Source organism: Bos indicus, chromosome 11 (assembly GCF_029378745.1).
Source record: "Bos indicus isolate NIAB-ARS_2022 breed Sahiwal x Tharparkar chromosome 11, NIAB-ARS_B.indTharparkar_mat_pri_1.0, whole genome shotgun sequence".
NCBI classification, from domain to species: Eukaryota; Metazoa; Chordata; class Mammalia; order Artiodactyla; family Bovidae; genus Bos; species Bos indicus.
The window spans coordinates 102,663,364-102,684,119 of NC_091770.1; the positions used below are offsets into that span (position 1 = coordinate 102,663,364).

Here is a 20,756-nt window from a genome sequence, read left to right on the forward strand (position 1 = left end):
TTCTGGTCATGACTCAGCTCCACGTTCCACCATGCTTGGCATTCTCAACTAAGGAGGCTGGCAGGTTCCACTTCTCCAGAGATAAAACTGGGCACTTCCACCAGGTCCCGTGGAAAATGGCAGTCACCTGGCTAAGCAGGATGGAGAAAGCGACCAGGGGAATCCGACCACTCAACGTCCAGACTTCCCACAGTGTTTGTTTCCAAGCACACCCATCACCGCCCACCTCGCACGATCACAGACCACCGGGTTCCCAGCCCACTGGGGTCCTGCGGGACAGGCACTTGCAATGCAACCTCTTCCTCTGTCAGTGAGGAGTATGTCTTAGACTCATGCACGCAAAATGCTTCACTGTGCAAGTCCTTTAAAATGAAATAAACAGAAAAACCTGTCTTCTCCAATAACATCTCAAAAGGGACACCTCTGAGATCCCGTGTTCAATTTCTCAAGTGAGTCTATGAGATTCTGTCACTAGTTCAGTTTCCATACCTTCGAGGGTCCAGTTCATGGTCCTTGGATCCAGTCACTAATTCCGGGTGAATTCGCACATGCTCCATCATTGGCTAAAAGAGTTGGGTTGACAAGTTATAAAAGGCTTAATTTCTGTTGTATTTCTACACAATAGAACGTATTTGACAATACAAAGGAATGAAGTACTGACACAGGCCACAGCGTGGATGAATCTTAAAACGTTACATTAAGTGAAAGAAGCCATGAACAAAAAACCATATTCTATGATTCCATAAGCTTGAAATGTTCAGGACACGCAAGTCCTATAAAGGCGAAAAACAGATTCATAGTTACCAGGGCTGAGGGCAGTGGGCAAGATGGCAAGAAGGCTGAATTTCTTTTCAAAATTTCCCTAACATTTAATACGAAACTTACAAATGCAGCCCATCTCCATAGTACACTAAACGGCAAACAAATGGGTGTTCATTTACCTTGACCACTTCTTCAAAAGTCTCCAGGTTTTCCTTCATACTGTAGTGAGAACGCAGAAAGGAGACAAAGTTGCAAGGGTACATCCCATACAGGCGATGGAAGAGAGCGTAGACGCTGGCGTGGAGGTGGACGAGATAGACTTCTGTCACATGGCCTAAAAAAGAAATCCACCGGGGGGGTCCTAGCTGGACACGGGACACGTGTGCAAGACAGACACGCACACAGGCTGCCAATGGGACTTTCTGCGTATGTGTGCCCCGCCTTGCCCCGAAGACAGTAAGTAAAGGAGAGCAGTTTTCTAAAACCCAAATCTGAACATACCAGACACCACTGTCTGAGATCCATGGGTGGCTCCCCTGGCCTCTGGATAAACTCCCATCTACTTGGAGTGGCCCACAGAGGCGTGCACTCATCTAATCCCTGCCTCCTCTCTAGGCGCCCCTTCACAGGGCCCCTAGAATTGTAATACTGAAGCACCTTTACAAGAACACCCCCTGCAAGCTGTCATCGTACATCTCCACAGCCTGATTCAGTACACACCTCAAGAAGACCACCAACTCACTCACCTCTGTGCCCTGAGAGCGCTCACCGAGCTTGCTGCCTAACAGGCATTCATATATTTGTGGAATGAATGTGTGAGAACCTTTTAAAAACAGTTCGTAGTCTTAGCTATGCAGATTCGTAACTACAGAAAAGCTACTATCTGAAATTAGCTTAAAGAGCTAAGAGTGGGAGAAACAGAAAATTTAATTCATCTAGCCTTATCCAGACCCTATGGAAAATCCCAATGGTATATATAAAGCCCCCCTAAAAAAAGGACAGGCCACTCCTTTCTCCCCAGGAAGAGCCTACTAGACAAGTCGGCATCATACAGGCCTCGGGCTTGTTACTTAATCCGGTACAAGAAGCCACAGTGTTCCATTTCCCAGGGCTTATCCATTTCATTCTTTTGATGTGAACATCTCGTGCTGGGAGGACCAAAAGAGCCAGAGTTCACATGTTTACAGCTTCTGAGTCATTCTGATAGAGCTGTACTACCTGTTGATGTAGAAACAAAACCCCCTGTACTAAAAGCTAGAACACTAATCAGAAACAGCCGCGTTCTCTCTCCTCCGTCCACGTGTACAATAGATGAGTTCTCTGAACCAGAAGCTTGTGCTCTGTCACTACAGACCAAGAGGAGAACAAACACGCCCCACAAGCGTAGTCCCGTGCTGCTGCAACACAGATTTAAGCTGTTTTTCAGTTTATTGAAAATCAGGAAGCTGTACCCACCACTCAGTTTCTCTGACAACTAATCCTCTTAAGCCAACAAAATAAGGACAGCATTTCAACAGTCATGCCTTTTTTTTTTTTTTTTTTTTAATTTCTTGGCATGTGAAATCTAAGTTTCATGACCAGGGATTGAACCCACACCCCTGGCACTGGAAGCTTGGAGTCGTAGCCATTGGCCCACCAGGGAAGTCCCTGTTTTGCTTCTTATTTGTGCCCCTGGTGGAAAATACCTGAGGTGTTCCCTCACCTGTCTGGTGACAACCAACCATTTCAGCAACAGGATTCTAACACGTTCTTCTCTTCCAGCACATGACCGTTCATCACTCACAAAAGCACTCACCTGGTGCAGCATGACGGGTATAGGAGGAGATCTTTACCTGGTTTCTTCAGGCACCATGACGAAAGACGGCCAAAGATATCAAAGAAATCATGAAGGTGCTGTTTCCCCGACTGCGGAATCATTGGGAGCATGGTTATCAACACTAAGACTCCTGTTGTGAGGACAATGACGTCGGTGTCCATCTGTAGGAGGGAAGGAGGGAAGGTCAAGCGAGAAGAGACACCTCTCAGGTGTGCAGCATTAGATCTGCACACTTAAGAGGTTCTCAAGTTAGAACGCCGGCATAGACTTGTCCTACCTCTTAGGATGCTGGGGCACAACACTGAACCACAAGCCGCTGAGGACCAGCTCGACCAGGCTGAGTCTGCAGGGACTACACTCAGGCACCAAACTCATGCAGGGCAGCGCTTAAACGTGGCTTAGAAAACCCCAAACCCAGATACTTTGGATGTGCTATAAACAGCCCTTGGCGGGAAGCATGAGTTGCTTTTGAACAGAACAAAGAAATGTTGCTATTCTTGTTCATTCAGCCCAATTATGAAGTACTTACTCTTTAAAAGTCAGTTAAAAAGACCTAATACGTGAATAAGTCATTCTCTATTTCCAAAGGATCACAACAGAAGTATACCTTAATAAGAAATGAGTATAGCACTAACAAATCTTCTTAGTGGCTCACCTCACAGCAGTATTTAGAGACCAGAAAATAAAAAAGATACGGGGACCTCTGACCACATCTACAATTTAAACATCAAGTCATACAAATTTAGACTAACTGAACTTAATAACCAATGAATAATAAATTAACTCAGACTAGCTATAGCAGCTCACCTGACCCATAATTAAATTATGAATGTCTGCCAAGTGACTGGAATTCAGACTGAAGAAACAAGACATTAAACAAAAGACCACCATGCAGGTTAGAACATTCATTATTCCTCATGAAAAAGGAACCTATGAGTCTGGAAATAAAGTTTGGTTTTTTTTGTTTTTTTTTTTAAATAAATATGACTTTATTTATTTGGTAGTGCCAGGTCTCAATTGCAGCATGGGAGGTCTTTGGCTGCAGCATGCAGGGTTTTCAGCTGTGGCATGAGAACTCTTGGCTGTGGCAGGTGGGATCTAGTCCCCCTACCAGGGTCAGGACCTGGGCCCCCCGCACTGGGAGCATGGAGTCCGAGCCACTGGACCACCAGGGAAAGTACCTGGAAATACAGTTTTAAATAGATTTAGTTTTTACATCGAGCACCAAGCCATCTGTTATGGCAGATATCTAGTAGGAAATCACAAAATACTGATAGGAGAATCAAGAATCTGTAATGAGTTCTGACTAAAAAAAACAAAAACAAAAACACTAACAAAACATCCTGACTGAAAGTTTGGGTTAACACTTTGTAAGTAATTTTCAAGGCTTATTCTTTTGGAAAAGGTTAAGTATTCTTCAATCTGAACTAAACAGTGTGCCTCAAAATCAGATTATATTCTCATCAACCCATTCATTTAAAAAAATTAAGCTGTTAAATGCACATCGTTATGATGCCCTGCCACCATGACTCCCTGAGACCCACCTCTAGGAAGGATAAACGCTGCCCTTTGCTGGCAGAGATAGAAATCAACCTGCACGGTGCTGTGTCAGACACCTTCAAAGGCGTGGCCACCCTGGAACCAACAGTACTGGACGTCCTCACGTCTGGGAGGTGCAGGCAGCTCACATTACCCACATTTCCCTATTTTACAGGTAGGAAACAAGTCCAGGAACTAAAACAGATTAAACAAATGCCCTAAGTATTTCAGTAAGCTATGGTCAAAACTAAAACCATAAGGCCCTACTTAGGTTCTGACTCTGTAGAATAGTGCACTAAGCTGAGTGCAAAAAAAGCAGGACGCAGTCTGGTAAGGGCTTCTACCAAAAAACCCTCAGTTACAGCTGTGACCAGAACCTGCTCCTAAATAGTTAAAGTCTTAGCCATTTTGCTATTAGCCAAAAGAGAATGCAGAAATAGGGATTCCCCCAAGACAAACCAGTACATTTCTAACTAGGAAAGGCTAGACAATCATGAAATCAAAGAGGGCTGGGAGAGCATATTGTTGAACCAATCTGACCAAAAAGTGACCGTATTTGCTTGGACCACACATGCACTAGACACAGTGATGCACTGAGACCTGACTAAGTACCAAGTCTGAACTGTGTTACATTACAAGAAGAACCAAACGCCTAGGAGTTTTTAAACTCTCAAAGTTAAAATCTAGCTGGCTTGTTTTAAGGTACTCAGAATTTCAGAAATTATATGATGAAGCTATTCCATGCAAATCCTTACAAACATCGTACCTTGAGACATTTTAGTAGAGAAGGCAAAAGAGGTGCTTGAGAGAGCTTATGCTTCCATGACGGCTGCAGCCTCACGACGTGGCCCAGTAGCAAGAGGGCGGATAACCGAGAGGCGGCCTTGCCCACGTATTCATTCATTTTGTCCAAGAGGTGCTGAACATGCACAAGAACAAGAGAAATTATCTCAGTAAAGCTAGGGAAAGTCAAGGGACCCCAGGGAGACACTCATGTGAATGCGTGAAGTGCACACGAGGATAGGCAGGAGTGACCAACGCCAGTCTCTTGAGTGGTCACTTGGATGTAAAAAAAGCTCATGCAGGTAAAGAGATCAAACTCAAGGTTTTTTTAAAGCCATGCAAACAAACACACTGTTGTGTTGCATTAGTCCTAAGAGAGGGCAGCCAGTCTGCAACTCCTGAAAGAGAGTCCCCACAATACAGGTCTGTAAGCGGGAAGGAGACTCCTCTGTATCTTTCTGAAATACAAACAGGCCACTTCTTAGAATAACCACTGTTCTAATAAGCCTCTAATAAGTGGAGGCTGCTGAAGCTTCAGGGGATCCTGCTGGAAGCAGCTGCTTATTGCTACCAGGGCCTCACCTCCGTCGTTTGGCCCCACATATAACTCCGGTAGCAGTAGAAGTTAAAATTCAGCCCAGAGTGAAAAAAAACAAAACAAACAAAAAAACAACCCAAGATGTACTGTAAAAGGCAGACAATGGCAAGGCCTTCAAATCCCAGTTAAGTAAATCACCAGTACATACAAACTCAAGACAAATCAAAATGTGCAACTGCAAGGCTTTGTTAGCTATTTACCATCAACAAAAATAAAAGCAAAAACAAAACATAAAGGAGCCTTCCAAGTGCCTGGTGCCTGGAAAGAGCACTAGGCAATTAGCCCCATGAGGTACCCACATTTACAGCTTTTGCCATATGGATTAAAAGTCTAAAAGTGTTTACAGATGGGTACCTTATGGATCATCGTCACTATACAATTACAGCTTAGGATGACAGGATTTCTTCTGAGAGCAAGATCTTTGAAGGCCTCTGAAATATGTTGTATTTTGAAACCTTTTCAGGAAACAAAAGTCCTGACGACTATTTGTATGTGTAGCTACAATCTGGGAGCAGTGTCATCACTGGCACACGGAAGCGGAAGCAGTAAGCTATAAACACACCAGGCGCTGGGGCTACAGAGATGCAGTCACGGCCCTCGGAGAAAGTGTATCACATCTCTACCACTCAGCAGGTACCTTATCATGGGGCTCTTGCAAGGTAGTCAGGATGTGCAATACAGGCTGAGAGTTGGTTTCCAGATAATAATCCACCAGGGTGTTCACAAGCATAGGACCACGGTCTAAAGAAAGAAAAGGACTGTTTATAATAGTTATTTCCTCTAACATTCTAAACTTACCTCAAATGTTAATTGTCGTCAGTAACAAAATCCACAGAATGTTTCTTTGTACACTACCCAAAGTTACATGAAGGATTGTATTTCTGTTTTCTAAAATGAATTTAGGTTTAACAACAGGATAATATCAAGTTTATATGCTTAAGTAGCCATAGTTCAGTTCAGTTGCTCAGTCATGTCTGACTCATTGCGACCCCATGGACTGCAGCGTGCCAGGCTTCCCTGTCCATCACCAACACCCTGAGCTTGCTCAAACTCATGTCCATTGAGTTGGTGATGCCATCCAACCATCTCATCCTCTGTCGTCCCATTCTCCTCCTGCCTTCAATCTTTCCCAGCATCAAGGTCTTTCCAATTCTTCACATTAAGTGGCCAAAGTATTGAACTTCAGCTTCAGCATCAGTCCTTCCAATGAATATTCAGAACTGATTTTCTTTAGGATTGAGACTCTCAAGAATCTCCTCCAGCACCACAGTTCAAAAGCATCAATTCTTCAGTGCTCAGCTTTCTTTATGGTCCAATTCTCACATCCATACATGACTACTGGAAAAATCATAGCTTTGACTAGACGGACATTTGCTGGTAAAGTAATGTCTTTGCTTTTCAATATGCTGTGTAGGTTTGTCATAGCTTTTCTTCCAAAGAGCAAGGGTCTTTTAATTTCATGGCTGCAGTCACCATCTGCAGTGATTTTGGAGCCCAAGAAAATAAAGTCTGTCATTGTTTCCAATATTTCCCCACCTATTTGCGAAGTGATGGGAATCAGTGAACTAAAATGGACCAGAATGGGTGAATTTAATTCAAATGACCATTATATCTACTACCGTGGGCAAGAATCCCTTAGAAGAAATGGAGTAACCATCACAGTCAACAAGAGTCCAAAATGCAGTATTTGGATGCAGTTTCAAAAATGACAGAATGATCTCTGTTCGTTTCCAAGGTAAACCACTCAATATCACAGTAATTCAAGTCTACATCCCAACCACTAATGCCAAAGCTGAAGTTGAACGGTTCTATGAAGACCTACAAGACCTTCTAGAACTAACACCCAAAAAAGATGTCCTTTTCATGATAGGGGACTGGAACGCAAAAGCAGAAAGTCAAGAGATACCTGGAGTAACAGGCACGTTTGGCATTGGAGTACAAAATGAAGCAGGGCAAAAGCTAACAGAGTTTTGACAAGAGAACAAACTGGTCACAGCAAACACCCTCTTCCAACAACACAAGAGACAACTCTACACATAAACGTCACCAGATGGCCAACACCAAAATCAGACTGATTATATTCTTTGCAGCCAAAGATGGAGAAGCTCTACACAGTCAGCAAAAACAAGACTGGGAGCTGACTGTGGCTCAGATCATAAACGCCTTACTGCAAAATTCAGACTTAAATGGAAGAAAGTAGGGAAAACCACTAGACCATTCAGGTATGACCTAAATCAAATCCCTTACGATTATACAGTGGAAGTGAGAAATAGATTCAAGAGATTAGATCTGATAGAGTGCCTGAAGAATTATGGACGGAGGTTCGTAACAATGTAAAGGAGGCAGTGATCAAAACGAACCCCAAGAAGAAGAAATGCAAAAAGGCAAAATGGTTGTCTCAGGAGGCCTTCCAAATAGCTATGAAAAGAAAAGAAGTGAAAGGCAAAAGAGAAAAGGATAGATATACCCATTTGAATGCAGAGTTCCAAAGAACAGCAAGGAGGGATAAGAAAGCCTTCCTCAGTGATCAATGCAAAGAAATAGAGGAAAACAATAGAATGGGAAAGACTAGAGATCTCTTCAAGAAAATTAGAGATACCAAGGGAACATTTCATGCAAAGATGGGCACAATAAAGGACAGAAACAGTATGGACCTAACAGAAGCAGAAGATATTAAGAAGAGGTGGCAGGAATACACAGAAGAACTATATAGAAAAGATCTTAATGACCCCGATAACCACGATGGTGTCATCACTCACTTAGAACCAGACATCCTGGAGGTGTGGAGTCAAGTGGGCCTTAGGAAGCATCAATACAAACGAAGCTAGTGGAGGTGATGGAACTCCAGCTATTTCAAATCCTAAAAAATGATGCTGTGAAAGTGCTGCACTCAATATGCCAGCAAATTTGGAAAACTCGGCAGTGGCCACAGGACTGGAAAAGGTCAGTTTTCCTTCCAATCTCAAAGAAAGGGAATGCCAAAGAATGTTCAAACTACCACACAATTGCATGCGTCTCACACGTTAGTACGGAGAAGGCAATGGCACCCCACTCCAGTACTCTTGCCTGGAGAATCCCATGGACGGAGGAGCCTGCTAGGCTGCAGTCCATGGGATCGCTAAGAGTTGGACACGACTAAGTGACTTCACTTTCACTTTCGTGCACTGGAGAAGGAAATGGCAACCCACTCCAGTGTTCTTGCCTGGACAATCCCAGGGACAGGGGAGCCTGGTGGGCCGCCAGAAGTGACTTAGCAGCAGCAGCACACGTTAGTAACGCTCAAAATCCTCCAAGCCAGGCTTCCACGATACGCGAACCGAGAACTCCCTGATATTCAGCTGGATTTGGAAAAGGCAAAGGAACCAGAGACCAAATTGCCAACATCCACTGGGTCATAAAAAAAAGCAACAGAATTCCAGAAAAACATCTACTGCTTCACTGACTACATTAAAGTCTTTGACTTTGTGGATCTGTGAAAAGTAGCCTTAAGAGCACATGAACTACTGTCTCCTTTTTAAAACTGTTCTAGTGACAAAAATAATTCACGCCTATTGTTAACAACTCAGATTGTATCAAAGTGAATAAAACACAAGTGACGGTTTTCCTCACTGCTGGTCTCACAAGCCACTGCAGAGACAGACATTCTTGGATTTGGTGCATGTCCTTTCAAAACTTTGCATCCTGGGAGAATCGCCCACACGCAGCCCCCACATCCATACAGCCACGGTCTATGTGCACGTGTGTCTTTTCCACTCAACGAGGGGTTGTGGGAGGGTCTCCCTTCCTCCTGCTGTCACCACACCGTCCACAACAGCACCGATGACCTGCTTCCTTCTCTGCACCGAGCTCCTCGCTCTCCTCACGGCTCTACTGGTAATTCGGTCATCCACCTCCTGAAGGATACTTTGGTTTTTCCAAGTTTCTGTTACATTTCATTCAAGTGAATGAAATATGGATTCTTGTAAGTGGACCAAATGACATGTGCTGTTAATTAATGACAGATATTCCAAAAGGGGTAAACTCCCATGTATTCATTCTCCTGCTAACAACACACATTTATATGTCCAATATTTGATTTCTGCCAATCTGGTAAGCAAAAAAAGGGTACTGTTTAAACTTATATTTCTACGATTAAAAAGAGGTTCTAGGTGGCTCAGTGGTAAAGAGTCTGCCTGCCAACGCAGGAGACACAGGGTACGCAGGTTCAATCCCTGGGTCAGGAAGATCCCCTGGAGGAAGAAATGACAACCCACTCCAGTATCCCCGTCTAGAAAAATTCCATGGACAGAAGAGCCTGGTGGGCTACAGTCCATGGGGTCGCAGAGTCAGACACAACTGAGCACGCACACACGTATGTTTCATATTAAAAATGGCATATGATTTACAGATGAAACGATGTGTCTGGGATTTGTTTTAAAATACCTATGTGGGGGGGAGTCAGGGGGTTCATTGAAACAGTAAAGGCTGGGCATGCGGGGCTCCTTATGGGATTCTTACTTCTATGTTTGTGAGTTTATGTGAAGGGATTCCCAGGTGGCTCTGTGGTAAAAATCTGCCTTCCAATGCAGGAGACGCGAGCTCGATCCCTGGGTCAGAAAGATCCCCTGGAGTAGCAAATGGCCACCCATTTCAGTATTCTTGCCTGGGAAACTCCATGGACAGAGGAATTCTGGCAGGCTACAGTCCACGGGGTTGCAAAGAGTGGATACAACTAAGCAACTGAGCACGTGTATAGTACACAGCCTGTGAATAGTTCCATCACCAAGAGCTTCACACACATACAGAACAAATCCACCTGTGTATGCTTTCTCCTGGTGGTTTTAAAGACTCTCTTTAGAAGATGAAGTAGCTAACCAGGGTAGGATCTGGCTTACCAGAATTGAGATTCTCTTTAAAGACAGTTGTTACATCATCACGCACACTCAGCAGAGGGGAGTCCAGCATGGAGAGGAGCTCCCCAATATTGGCTTGCTGGGCCATTATCTGACACGAATGTGCTCTGCTGGTTCAGGACGTGCATTAAAGACTTTGAAGGTTCTTCATTGATGCCACTACCAGCCTGAAAAATAGAAGAGGAACACTGTGATAAAACGGTCCCATTTTTCCCACAAAAACCTACTTGCCAGACAACCCGAGCATGTATTCAAAGCGGTGTTTGTCCACAACACTGTTGATCAAAGAAGCTAAGCTGTGTAAATAACAGTGTTCTTAACAAATTTATAAAGAGGAGTTCTAGGCAATGCAACAAAGAGAAACCTAATTATTTAAAAAAAAAAAAAGACACCAGTTGGAATCATCCCAGCAACTTAGTAACAGGACTAAATCGAAGTTTTATTAGTGTTATTAATTACTGCTGATTCTACCTTGGGTTTAAGCTTCAAATCAATCATTTCAAATCAAAGAGTAGATGAACCATTTTCAGAAGAACTGAAAGAATACTATCTTCCTGATAACCCCAACAGTGTCTAGAAGACAGTATGGCCTGTTAGGTCACAAGTGTATGAGTTCGAAATCTGATTTCAACCCAGGATGGTTCCTCTGTTTTCAGTTTATGCCCCTCATTCCAGACACTGATCCCACACTCCAATGCTGCTGGTTACAGCGAAGTGGGTGTGAATGAACAGGGGCATCAGGGCAAACCCTGCACCTTCAAATACTCAGTCCTTCATGGCAGTGGAGCAGTCACTTTATATAAAAAACCAGCTCACTCTCCACGTGTCACTAGACACACTTACAACCATTCATTTCTCCCCACTATGGTTTTTAAAGCTATATGTGTAAAAACAGCTACCATTTCTTAGGCTCTGCAAACCCTTCACAAACATCATCAAATATACTCCATATATAACTACAGTATGACTGGTTCTTTTATCCCCCATTTTACAGGGAGACGAAAAGAGATCAAGCTATTTGCTTAGTGTCACAAAGCTGCTGCTGCAGCTAAGTCGCTTCAGTCATGTCCGACTCTGTGCGATCCCATAGACGGCAGCCCACCAGGCTCCCCCGTCCCTGGGATTCTCCAGGCAAGAACATTGGAGTGGGTTGCCATTTTCTTCTCCAATGCATGCAAGTGAAAAGTGAAAGTGAAGTCGCTCAGTCGTATCTGACTCTTAGTGACCCCATGGACTGCAGCCTACCAGGTTCCTCCGTCCATGTGATTTTCCAGGCAACAGTACTGGAGTGGGGTGCCATTGCCTTCTCCACAAAGCTAGCAGGAGGCAAAACCGGGGAGAACTGAAATTTGACCCCAAATGCACTTCACTCAAAGCCCTAAGTCCGTACACGTGACATTAAACTAACTCGTGGTTGTGATCATCACAGTGACTGTAAGGCAGGCAGATCTTATCTTTATTTTACAAATCAGAGCATAGATATTCAAAAAGGATAAACAGTTCTGCCAAGGCTCCACAGGAAAGCAGAACTTAGATGGCGCAGCTCTCAGACCAACAACCATCTACGTCACTTGCAGCCACGTTAAAATACACTCTTAATTCGTATTTGCTTGTCTTTGAGTAAGCTAAAGCGACAGTTCTGGAAATGGCGGTCCAGTGACTAAGACTCTGTGCTCCCAGTGCAGGGGGCCCAGGTTTAATCACTGGTCAGGGAACCAGACACCACATGCCACAACCAAAGATCCTGCATGCTGCAACTAAGACCCAGCACAGCCAATTATATATTAATCCATAAATAAAGATACATACCTAAAAAAGGACAGTTCTCAGGCTTCAGTGTGTATTAAAATCACCTGAGATCTAACTTTCTAGGCCCATTTTGGAACTGAATTGTGGACTTAGGAATCTTCATTTTAATAAGCACTCCAGAATAATTCTTTTAAGGGTAAATAAGCTCCACTTGAGAAACACTACACTAAGAAAAAACTCTGCTAATGAAGAGTTAAACTCCTCCTACTAGAATGCCAAATTTAAAGTAGCAATGACTCCCTGAAACTAGTGAGCATTAACTTATTATTATCTATGCTCTTGTTTAATTACAACCTGGTGATATTCACTGATTTTTCTCTTGGTGAATCAGAAATTCATTAGCCAGAAAGATCAATTAAAACATATAAATGAATTTTTGATAGCAAATCTCGATATAGAAAGCATGCTGTATGATACAAATACAAGTTTATATTTATTTAAGTATAAATCCGACAGATAAATCATAAAGGTAGTAATTTCAAAGGACTCAGAAATGTGAGACCATAACCAGTAAGGTTTCACTGTAAAACTTGAAAGCTGAAAATAGAAACAAATTTCGTCTTATTATAAGTTGGATTATACTAAATTTACAAGTGAAGGTAATACCAACCTGTCAGGGTTTATTGTTCATCAAAAGGATTAAATGAGGTAACCTAAGCACAGTACCTGGCACAAATAAGCACTTGCTGAGTGGTACTCACATGTCACCATTACGAATACTGGTGAGAATCTTTGGGTCACCACTTTCAAAATGACTTTAACAGCACATTTATCTAGCTGATGCCCACATTCACTTCTACTTCGGGTAACTCACAAATGATTCTTAAAGGTGTTTTCCCCTAAGTTTGGTTTTGTGCCAGTAAAGCAGATACTTGCCTTGTCTCAGGCTAGTGAGGCTCCTGAGTCTGTCTTCTGTGCGCTCAGAAGACAGTCGTGTCGGAGCTGCTCCTGCAAATGCAGGCAGCCCGGAGCAGAGCAACCAAACAAAGATGGCGCCCATCCAGTCAACTCGGCGGAACTCAGGGCTGACCGTCACGGACCACCTCACTTGTTTTTCAGGTTGTAATTTAGATATAAAGTCTGGTTTCTGGAGGCTACTCTTTCCAAGTGCTTTATAGAAAGCAAAAATAATGTTTTAGTCTAAAATACACTCGTACATTTTTTTGGCAATAAGCTTTTGTTGCTTGTCTCCTCAGTTCTAAAATTCTACCTTTCAGTCGTATTTTTCTTATCCCCAGGAAAAATATAAATCATGGGTTTTTTGTGGGATTTTTCATTTAAGTGCCTCAAGTTCAAGGATTTTTGACATTCTAAAAGCCCTCTCGGGAGTTCAATCATAAGCCTTTGGAATTAGTTCCATGACCGGAATCTCTCTTTTTTAAACTTACTCAAATATTTGGTTAAGTGCAGGGTGCTAAGTAGGGAAGAAAGACGTAGCGTGTGCCATGAGGAACTAGACATACATGAGCAGGAAATGGACATGGTTCAGTGAGTACACAAGGGAGGGAAGGGACCAGCTCCAGCTGGATGCGGTGGGAGTGGGTGAGCTGCACGTGTTAAACACACTTTACAGCCTAGAGGAGACAAAGGAAAAGTCACTGAGAGGTTAGCACCACAGGCTCATCAGGCGTCCGCTTTCGCCATGCAAGTCTTGCTTCCGTTCTGGAAGTAACCAAGCATAGGAGACAGGAGACAGGAGAAGCTGAGCGTTCAGTATCTGAGTTCATACAGTTCTGTATTCTACACACCAGAGCAACATTTTGTTTAGTTTAAGACTACTGTCGGGGGCCACACGGCACAGTACAGTGCTATCAATGATGCTGTTTATATTAGGGAGTCATGACTTTCAACACCCAGACCCCACCCCAAAACCTGTCCCTCTGCCAGTCTCCTGGACCTCAGTAATAGGCACAACCATCAGTCTACAGCCGACGTCCAAGTGACATCCTTGACTCTTCAACGCTCACATCTAATCCTCTGGCAAGCCCACTGACTTCCCCTTCTGCTTCACCCCAGTCCGAGCCCCCATCGTGTCCCCTGAAAGACGAGGGACCAGCAGTCTCCATCACTCCTCTCCCCAACACCACCACCAAGACACTCTGAAACAGGGAAATCAGACTCCACTGCTCCCATGTAAAATCACCCAGCGGCTCCCCACAAAGCTCACAAGAGTTGGCTCCCCTGCGGCTGCCAGGCACCCCGCTCCCCCCGGCCTGCGTCACCGCACCCCACCTTCCAGCTCTAGTCTCGGTTTCTGAAGCTCAGGGACACAGCGCCCCGCCCAGGCCTCCGCACTTGCTGCTGCCTCCGTCCTTGGGGCGCTCTTCTCCCAGATCCTCGTGCTGCTTTTGGTTTCAACTCTCTGCTCAAAATGTCACCATCTTGGAGAGGCCCCCAGACCACCTAATCCAAAGCAACAGGGGGTTCCAAGTCACTGCTTCTGAATAAACCAAACTTAACCTCTACACTGGTAACCAGATTTGATCAAACAGAACACTTAGCATGGTCTCAACAAGCTTGGAAAACAGGGATTTACCAAATTCGGTTTTAGTTTCTATTTTTGGCCCAAATCTGGCTGTGGCATTGGTCTGTAGGACTGAAAGTTGAACAGTGAATCGCCCACTTTAGCAGCATTTCTGGGATCCCTGACTGTGTACGTGTGACCAGCAAGGATATGTTAATGTTACCATCATATGTAATCCACACAATGTCTGTAATGTGGACAGGCATGCGTTAGGATTACCGTTAACAGCAGAACAAAGGGAAAATATTCTAGATGCAACATCTAAGCTTTGTGTTTTATAAGTTGAAGTTCCATCAATACAATATTTAATCATTATTATTAAAAATAAAAGCTTCAGTTAATGTGATTTTTATGTTCGAAAACAATTAAGGACTTTCAAACAGTTAAATATATTAATGGGTATCAAGAAGGTAGGTTCACTAGATAGCTTTACAAATAACAGTAATTATTCTTTGAGCCAAATGTTTATAAAACTTTTAACAATACTTGGCTACACAACAGAAATTAAAGTGTATTTTAATTCTAACCTGTACAGAATTGTTTTACATTTATTATAAAAAATAATCATTTAATAACTTCATTTAATTTGTAATCCTAATTTGTAGTCTTTCAAGAAAAGTCAGATTTGGAAACACCACACGTCTTGTGAAGGTGAATTAAAAATAAAATGCCAGCTTGTTACCTAAAAACCCAAACCACAGTCAACAATATCCACAATAAATCATCTTCAAGTCAAACATAAAGAATATGAAAAAAAAATGTTAAGAAAAAAATGAAATACTCAAACACATTTTATACTCACTAATCAAAAAATTTCAAAACAGATTTTACAAAACCATTATAGGAAGACAAGTTCTTGTAGTTTTTGTCTTGTATTTTGTGTCTATGGGGGCTAAAAATTTAAACAAAAAGCTTTTCAAGATGACTGACATAGGTTGTCAATAATTGTTAAGGTGGCTTTAAGGTGAAGGATCCTTGAGGCTTGACCAAGTTATGAATCCCAGATACAGGTTCCTTCTAAAACATAATTTACCAGAAACTCTCCTGAATTCCATTCTGCTTTGTCCACAAAGGTTAGTGATGGGACTAAAAGCGGCAGCTGAAGAGGAACATCTTTCTAGAATCACACACCCGCTAACACAGGGGCAATCCAGCAGCTGACGGTGCTGACCAAGTACTTTTCCTGCATTAAAATTTCAAACTTTAACAATATGACTACTGAAACACAAAACAAGTGCAATACTGAAAAATATTTAATACCATCTGAGGTTTCTGATGTGTGACATTCAGCTTGGGCCTCGAGGATATGAACAGGACCATCTGACACTGGGTTCAAATACATATTCAGTGGCCTTCCAACAACGGACAGGGTGAAGTGCCCATTAAACGCTTGAAAATGGGACTTCCTGGGACCACCAGCCCAAGGTTAAGAATCCACCTGCCAGTGCAGGGGACCCAGGTTTGACCCCTGGTCCAGAAGATTCCACAGGCCGCGGGGCAAATGAACCTGTGAGCCACAACTACTGAAGCCCATGCACTCTAGAGTCTGTGCTCCCCAACAAGAGAAGCCGCCACAATGAGACATCCCTGCTCGCCACAGCTAGAGAAAGCCCGTCCAGCAACGAAAATTCAGTATAGCCAAAAATAAATAAATAAAAAATTTAAAAAAATTTTGTTTTGAAAATGAAAAGTCAAACTCAGAAAGTCTTCCGTACTCGTGAGGGAATAACGCTTCTTCCACCTTCTTTTGAGTCTACAATCTGTATTAAGACCCTGTCTGTGAACAGACAGCAAGCTTTAAGGCAAAAAAAACCTTATTTCGTAATTCTTATGAGGTAAGATGAGGCAGACAGTGACAATACAGCAAAGGGCAACCAGGGAGGCATCAGATGAATCCCACTAGCCGTCTGTGTACAAAGATAGCGGACGAAATGCCTTCCCATCTTCCTTATGCCCTTCCTGCAGACAGAAAGCTGCAGCGTTGCGCTGCGCACTCCTGCCTCCAAACTCAAAATCTTGCTCAGGGACCACTCAGGCTACACTCCTAGCCACAGACATGCCAGATCCCTGTATTTAGGAAGGATATCCTCCAGCTCTTAGAAACCACGATAGCATATATCTCATCCCCAGAAAACTGATTAAGACAAGTAACAGATAAAGCCACGTTAAGATGTAAATGCTAACTCATTAGCTCAGGGTCCTCAGCCTAGCTCATACACTAGAATAACCTGAAGAGGCTATGAAGTCCTGAAGCCCAGGCCTCACTCCAGAGCAGGTTATGGGGCAGGGTCCACACAGGACAGCTGATTTGTTTTATAGACCCATGTGGGTTTTTAAGGCACAGCCAGGGTTGAGAACCTCTGTGCTAGTTAAATGGCTTGCTCAAAACACGCAGGATTCAATTTTATTTAGTGGTTAAAACCAAATTTTGCTGTTAGACAGAACTGATTTGAGTTGCAAGTACCAGCCATACAACCTTAGGAAAATTATATAACATTTCAGAGCCCAATTCCTTATCTGCAAAATGAAGACACACCAAAGGTATGGCTGTGAAGAGGGAAACAAATAACCACAGAATGCACTTAACACCATGCCTGGCACTGAATAAGCCGTTAATAAATTACCAGTAATTTGACTAATTACTTCACGGCACAGACGGTCCAGTTACTGGCAAATAGCTAAAATCATACGTTACACCCTGAATGCAAAGAAACCTCTTCACACCAGTGCAACCACAGACAAGATAAATGATTCTCCCCTCCCTTCCCCACAGCCGCTGCACTGAGTTTACACCTTACCTGTTCTGGGGACAATTGGTACTTCAGTTTTCTGTGCTGTCAACCTGGTGTTTTTCATGGTCACTGGAGAGAAAAAACACATATCTGTAAATCACCATCTCACGCTGCAGTGAGATCCCGGACGCCGTCAGAGGGGGGTCGGGGTTCACCGGCTTCCCACTCCGCCCCATCCCTGACAGGTGGCCACCTGGTTTCCACTGGAATGAACACTCGGAATCACTGGGTGCACGGGCCTCTCCCCATCTACATTTCTGAACAGCTGGCTGCGGGAAATTCTTTCTATTGCGCTGAACTTGTAAAGTCCACCTTTTGCTAACTGTCTTTTTTAGAGCTATAAATGAGTGGGCAGTAAATGCACGGGTAGGACAGGCTCTAGAATTAGAGCTCGGAGTAGGAAAAAACCCAGGCTCCGCCACTGAGCAGCCGTGCAACTCTGGCTGGCTGACTGCATGTCTCTAAAGTCTAACCTTAGATCCTGTCATCTGTACGGAGAGAAGAGGCACGGCACCTGCCTCCTAATGCTGCGTGTGGCAGAGTAACTACCCAAGGTGCCCCAGGAGTAAGAACAGCTCCGGGCACGAAGCACGTCCTGGTCCCCCATAAGCCCCCTGCCCCCGCGACCCTGCCCCACTAGCCTCACCTTCTCTCAGCTGACCTGTGTGCTCCCCACTTCACCGACCTCTACCCGCTCCCGAGCTCAGTCTTCACCCTCAAATTCTCTGCTTGAACAAGTGCTTCCTCAGAGAGCCTTCACTTCCCTCCACTCACGCCCAGACCAGGTCAGGCGCAGCACGTGCTCTCTGTAGCCTGTTTCTTGGTGTCGCTGACCACGACCCAATGAAATAAGTGCAATGAGTTACTGAGCATGTCCCTATCACCAGCACAGGAGTTCCAGGCAAGGAGAGACAGGAGCGTCTTCAGCACTGTATCTCCTGCAGCTGCCACAGAGTCTGGGACTTGTTGACAGAATGACTAGAGGTCAGAATATTTCTTAAATAAAGGTACAAAGCTGAACTCGGCCTTCAAAACAGCACCACCTTAACCTAATCCCTCTGCATGACAAACATAAAATATTTGAGAACAGCCAGCATTTTTCTGTTTTCTTCTCCTGCTCTCCTTTCTAAATTATATTAAATATCCATGTTTAACATGATATATATACAGTTTGCTTTTTAAAATGTGGATCCTTCAAACTACATTTAGTACAGCCTGATTAGACTGTGAGCTCCATGGGGACTCGGACCTCCTGTTGGGCCCACTGGTGGACACCCAGGGCCTATTTAGCGTCCGGCACCCAGTGGGCAAATACACCCCGTGTGAGTCAACAAAGAGTTCACCAGCTTCTTCGGTAGCCATTCCAGGGTGGGACGCAGACCTGGCAGCTGAACCTCATACACAATATAGGCCTAATTACACTCAACAGAGAAGAGCCTAGAAGCAAGCCCTTCAATATATGATCCTGGCCAAAGTTGAACTAGTGTGTCGGGCAGCTCTCTCATAGTTAAAACTTCATGCTCAGATGATGGAGTAATTATCTTTCCTTGTGGAACACATTCTAGGCATTTAATACGAGCGGTCCTCGGCATCATACTCCAAGTGTGTGTGCACAGCTGGGCAGAGGCTGGCCTTCCGAGGAGGCCAAGGCAACCATTCAGACAGCAGTGCTTGCCCAGCCACAGTCACTCCACCAGAAGGGCTGCAGTCAAAACCCTGGAGCCTCTAATCTTGAGAATGTTAGAATCAGCTGTGAGTCCAGTGAGTCATGCAGACTCCTCTTGCAATTAATCGCAGTTGGATGTTTTACCTGAAGAGGAACATCTAAGGCAAGGGTAAAATTAGGATGTAATACCAGATGTGACCTCGTAGCCTGTCCAGCCAGGGTCACTGTCACAGATAAAGAAACTGGCATAGAAAGTGAGAACGGTTTTTGTCCAATGCTCCACACTAACATTTACGTCTTTACCACCATGCCAAAAGACGGTAATGGTAGTGAGTGTTGGCGAGTCAACGGCTGCCTGCCATTATTTATATTTGGAAGTGTTTACTTGTTCACTTATATTTAAATCCTGCCCCATGGAGGTACTACTAGGGAAAATCATGTGACCTGTGAACTTCCTGCTTAGAAGTGAGGAATGGAAAGACCCTCCTCAAAAATGTGTGCCCCTGAGGGGTTCGGATGGAAACACCTGTCAGAGCGTAACAGGGCCAATGCATGTTCTTACCGTCAGAAGCCAAATTAAAAAGGAAACATGCCCTCAGACCTAGACCCTTCCTCTTTGATGTCTGACCCCAAAGCGGTGTCCTCACCTGAAAGCAACACGGTAACTGCCCTTCTACAAGGGCAACTAAGACGTCTCTCTGAATAAAAATAAACGGCAGGTTCCAGCAAGAAGATGAGAGCTCGTGCTTCAGTGTTTTGAGATTAAGCAGGAGGAGCATAGGCCAAGTTGTTTTCACATTTCACCTTCATTTCATTCTTCAGGTGTTTACAGAGAGATGGCCTATGTACACAGGGCCACACACGGACTCCAGCTGGACCGGTCATGTGGAGGTGGCATCAGCAGGACCTGTACACATTTTTTCACGCATCTCTGTGCTAGCATATCTGCATTACAAGCTGAGAGAGCTAAGAGCTGCATACACCTTTATGAAACACTCGTGGCAGGTACCCAAATGCCTCTAGAAAGCATTTTATCTGAAAATATCAGTTGAATATTCGGACTTTTGGAAAATCAAGTCTGTGGCCTTCTCACCCCTGGGACTCTTCAGAACCACAATCCACATAAAATATGTAACTATGTATCACATCGCCTAAGATAATTTTGTACAACTTGTCCATGATGTAAAAACAACTACAGGTATAATGAAGGTAGGCAGACGTCTTTTCACTGTGACTTGTTTTCTATGCTGAGGTTTTATCTAAGAAAGTTCAGAGACAAGTCAGACACAGGTTGAGGCACAGATGGACTGTGCCATCATCAAGTGCAGCACAGACAGAAGAGGAAACTACACCGATGGCACGGACAGTAGTAAGACGTCAGTGGTATACCTTTATACATTCAGGCCGGGCTCTGGCTCCGTATCGCTTGGGTGATTTCTTACAGGAATATTCTACCGAGTGAATAAAGTTGATTTCAGCACAAATGCATCTAAAAAAGGTAAGACACGAGCTCCAACTCCCCTCCCTACTTCTGCACGGAGGGAAATACCACTCAAGTGTGTGAAAGTGAGACAG

General features: G+C 44.0%; 1 protein-coding gene across 9 annotated transcripts in view; it reads right to left on the bottom strand.

The window, feature by feature from the left end:
* Nucleotides 1-20,756, bottom strand: part of TSC1 (TSC complex subunit 1) — a 52,292-nt gene that overhangs the window by 25,924 nt on the left and 5,612 nt on the right. For 6 of the 9 annotated variants that reach the window (XM_070799498.1, XM_070799502.1, XM_070799504.1 and 3 more), the window contains exons 2-8: nt 17,522-17,584; nt 10,373-10,557; nt 6,136-6,239; nt 4,884-5,036; nt 2,595-2,739; nt 942-1,096; nt 490-563 (exon numbers count right to left, since the gene is read on the bottom strand). In XM_070799498.1, coding sequence (XP_070655599.1) covers nt 490-563; nt 942-1,096; nt 2,595-2,739; nt 4,884-5,036; nt 6,136-6,239; nt 10,373-10,478 — 737 coding nt within the window. In that variant the 5' untranslated portion in view covers nt 10,479-10,557; nt 17,522-17,584. Of the gene's footprint in view, nt 1-489; nt 564-941; nt 1,097-2,594; nt 2,740-4,122; nt 4,267-4,883; nt 5,037-6,135; nt 6,240-10,372; nt 10,558-14,431; nt 14,603-17,521; nt 17,585-20,756 lie in introns of those variants that run through there. The other 3 variants (XM_070799501.1, XM_070799500.1, XM_070799505.1) reach the window with 2 other exon arrangements.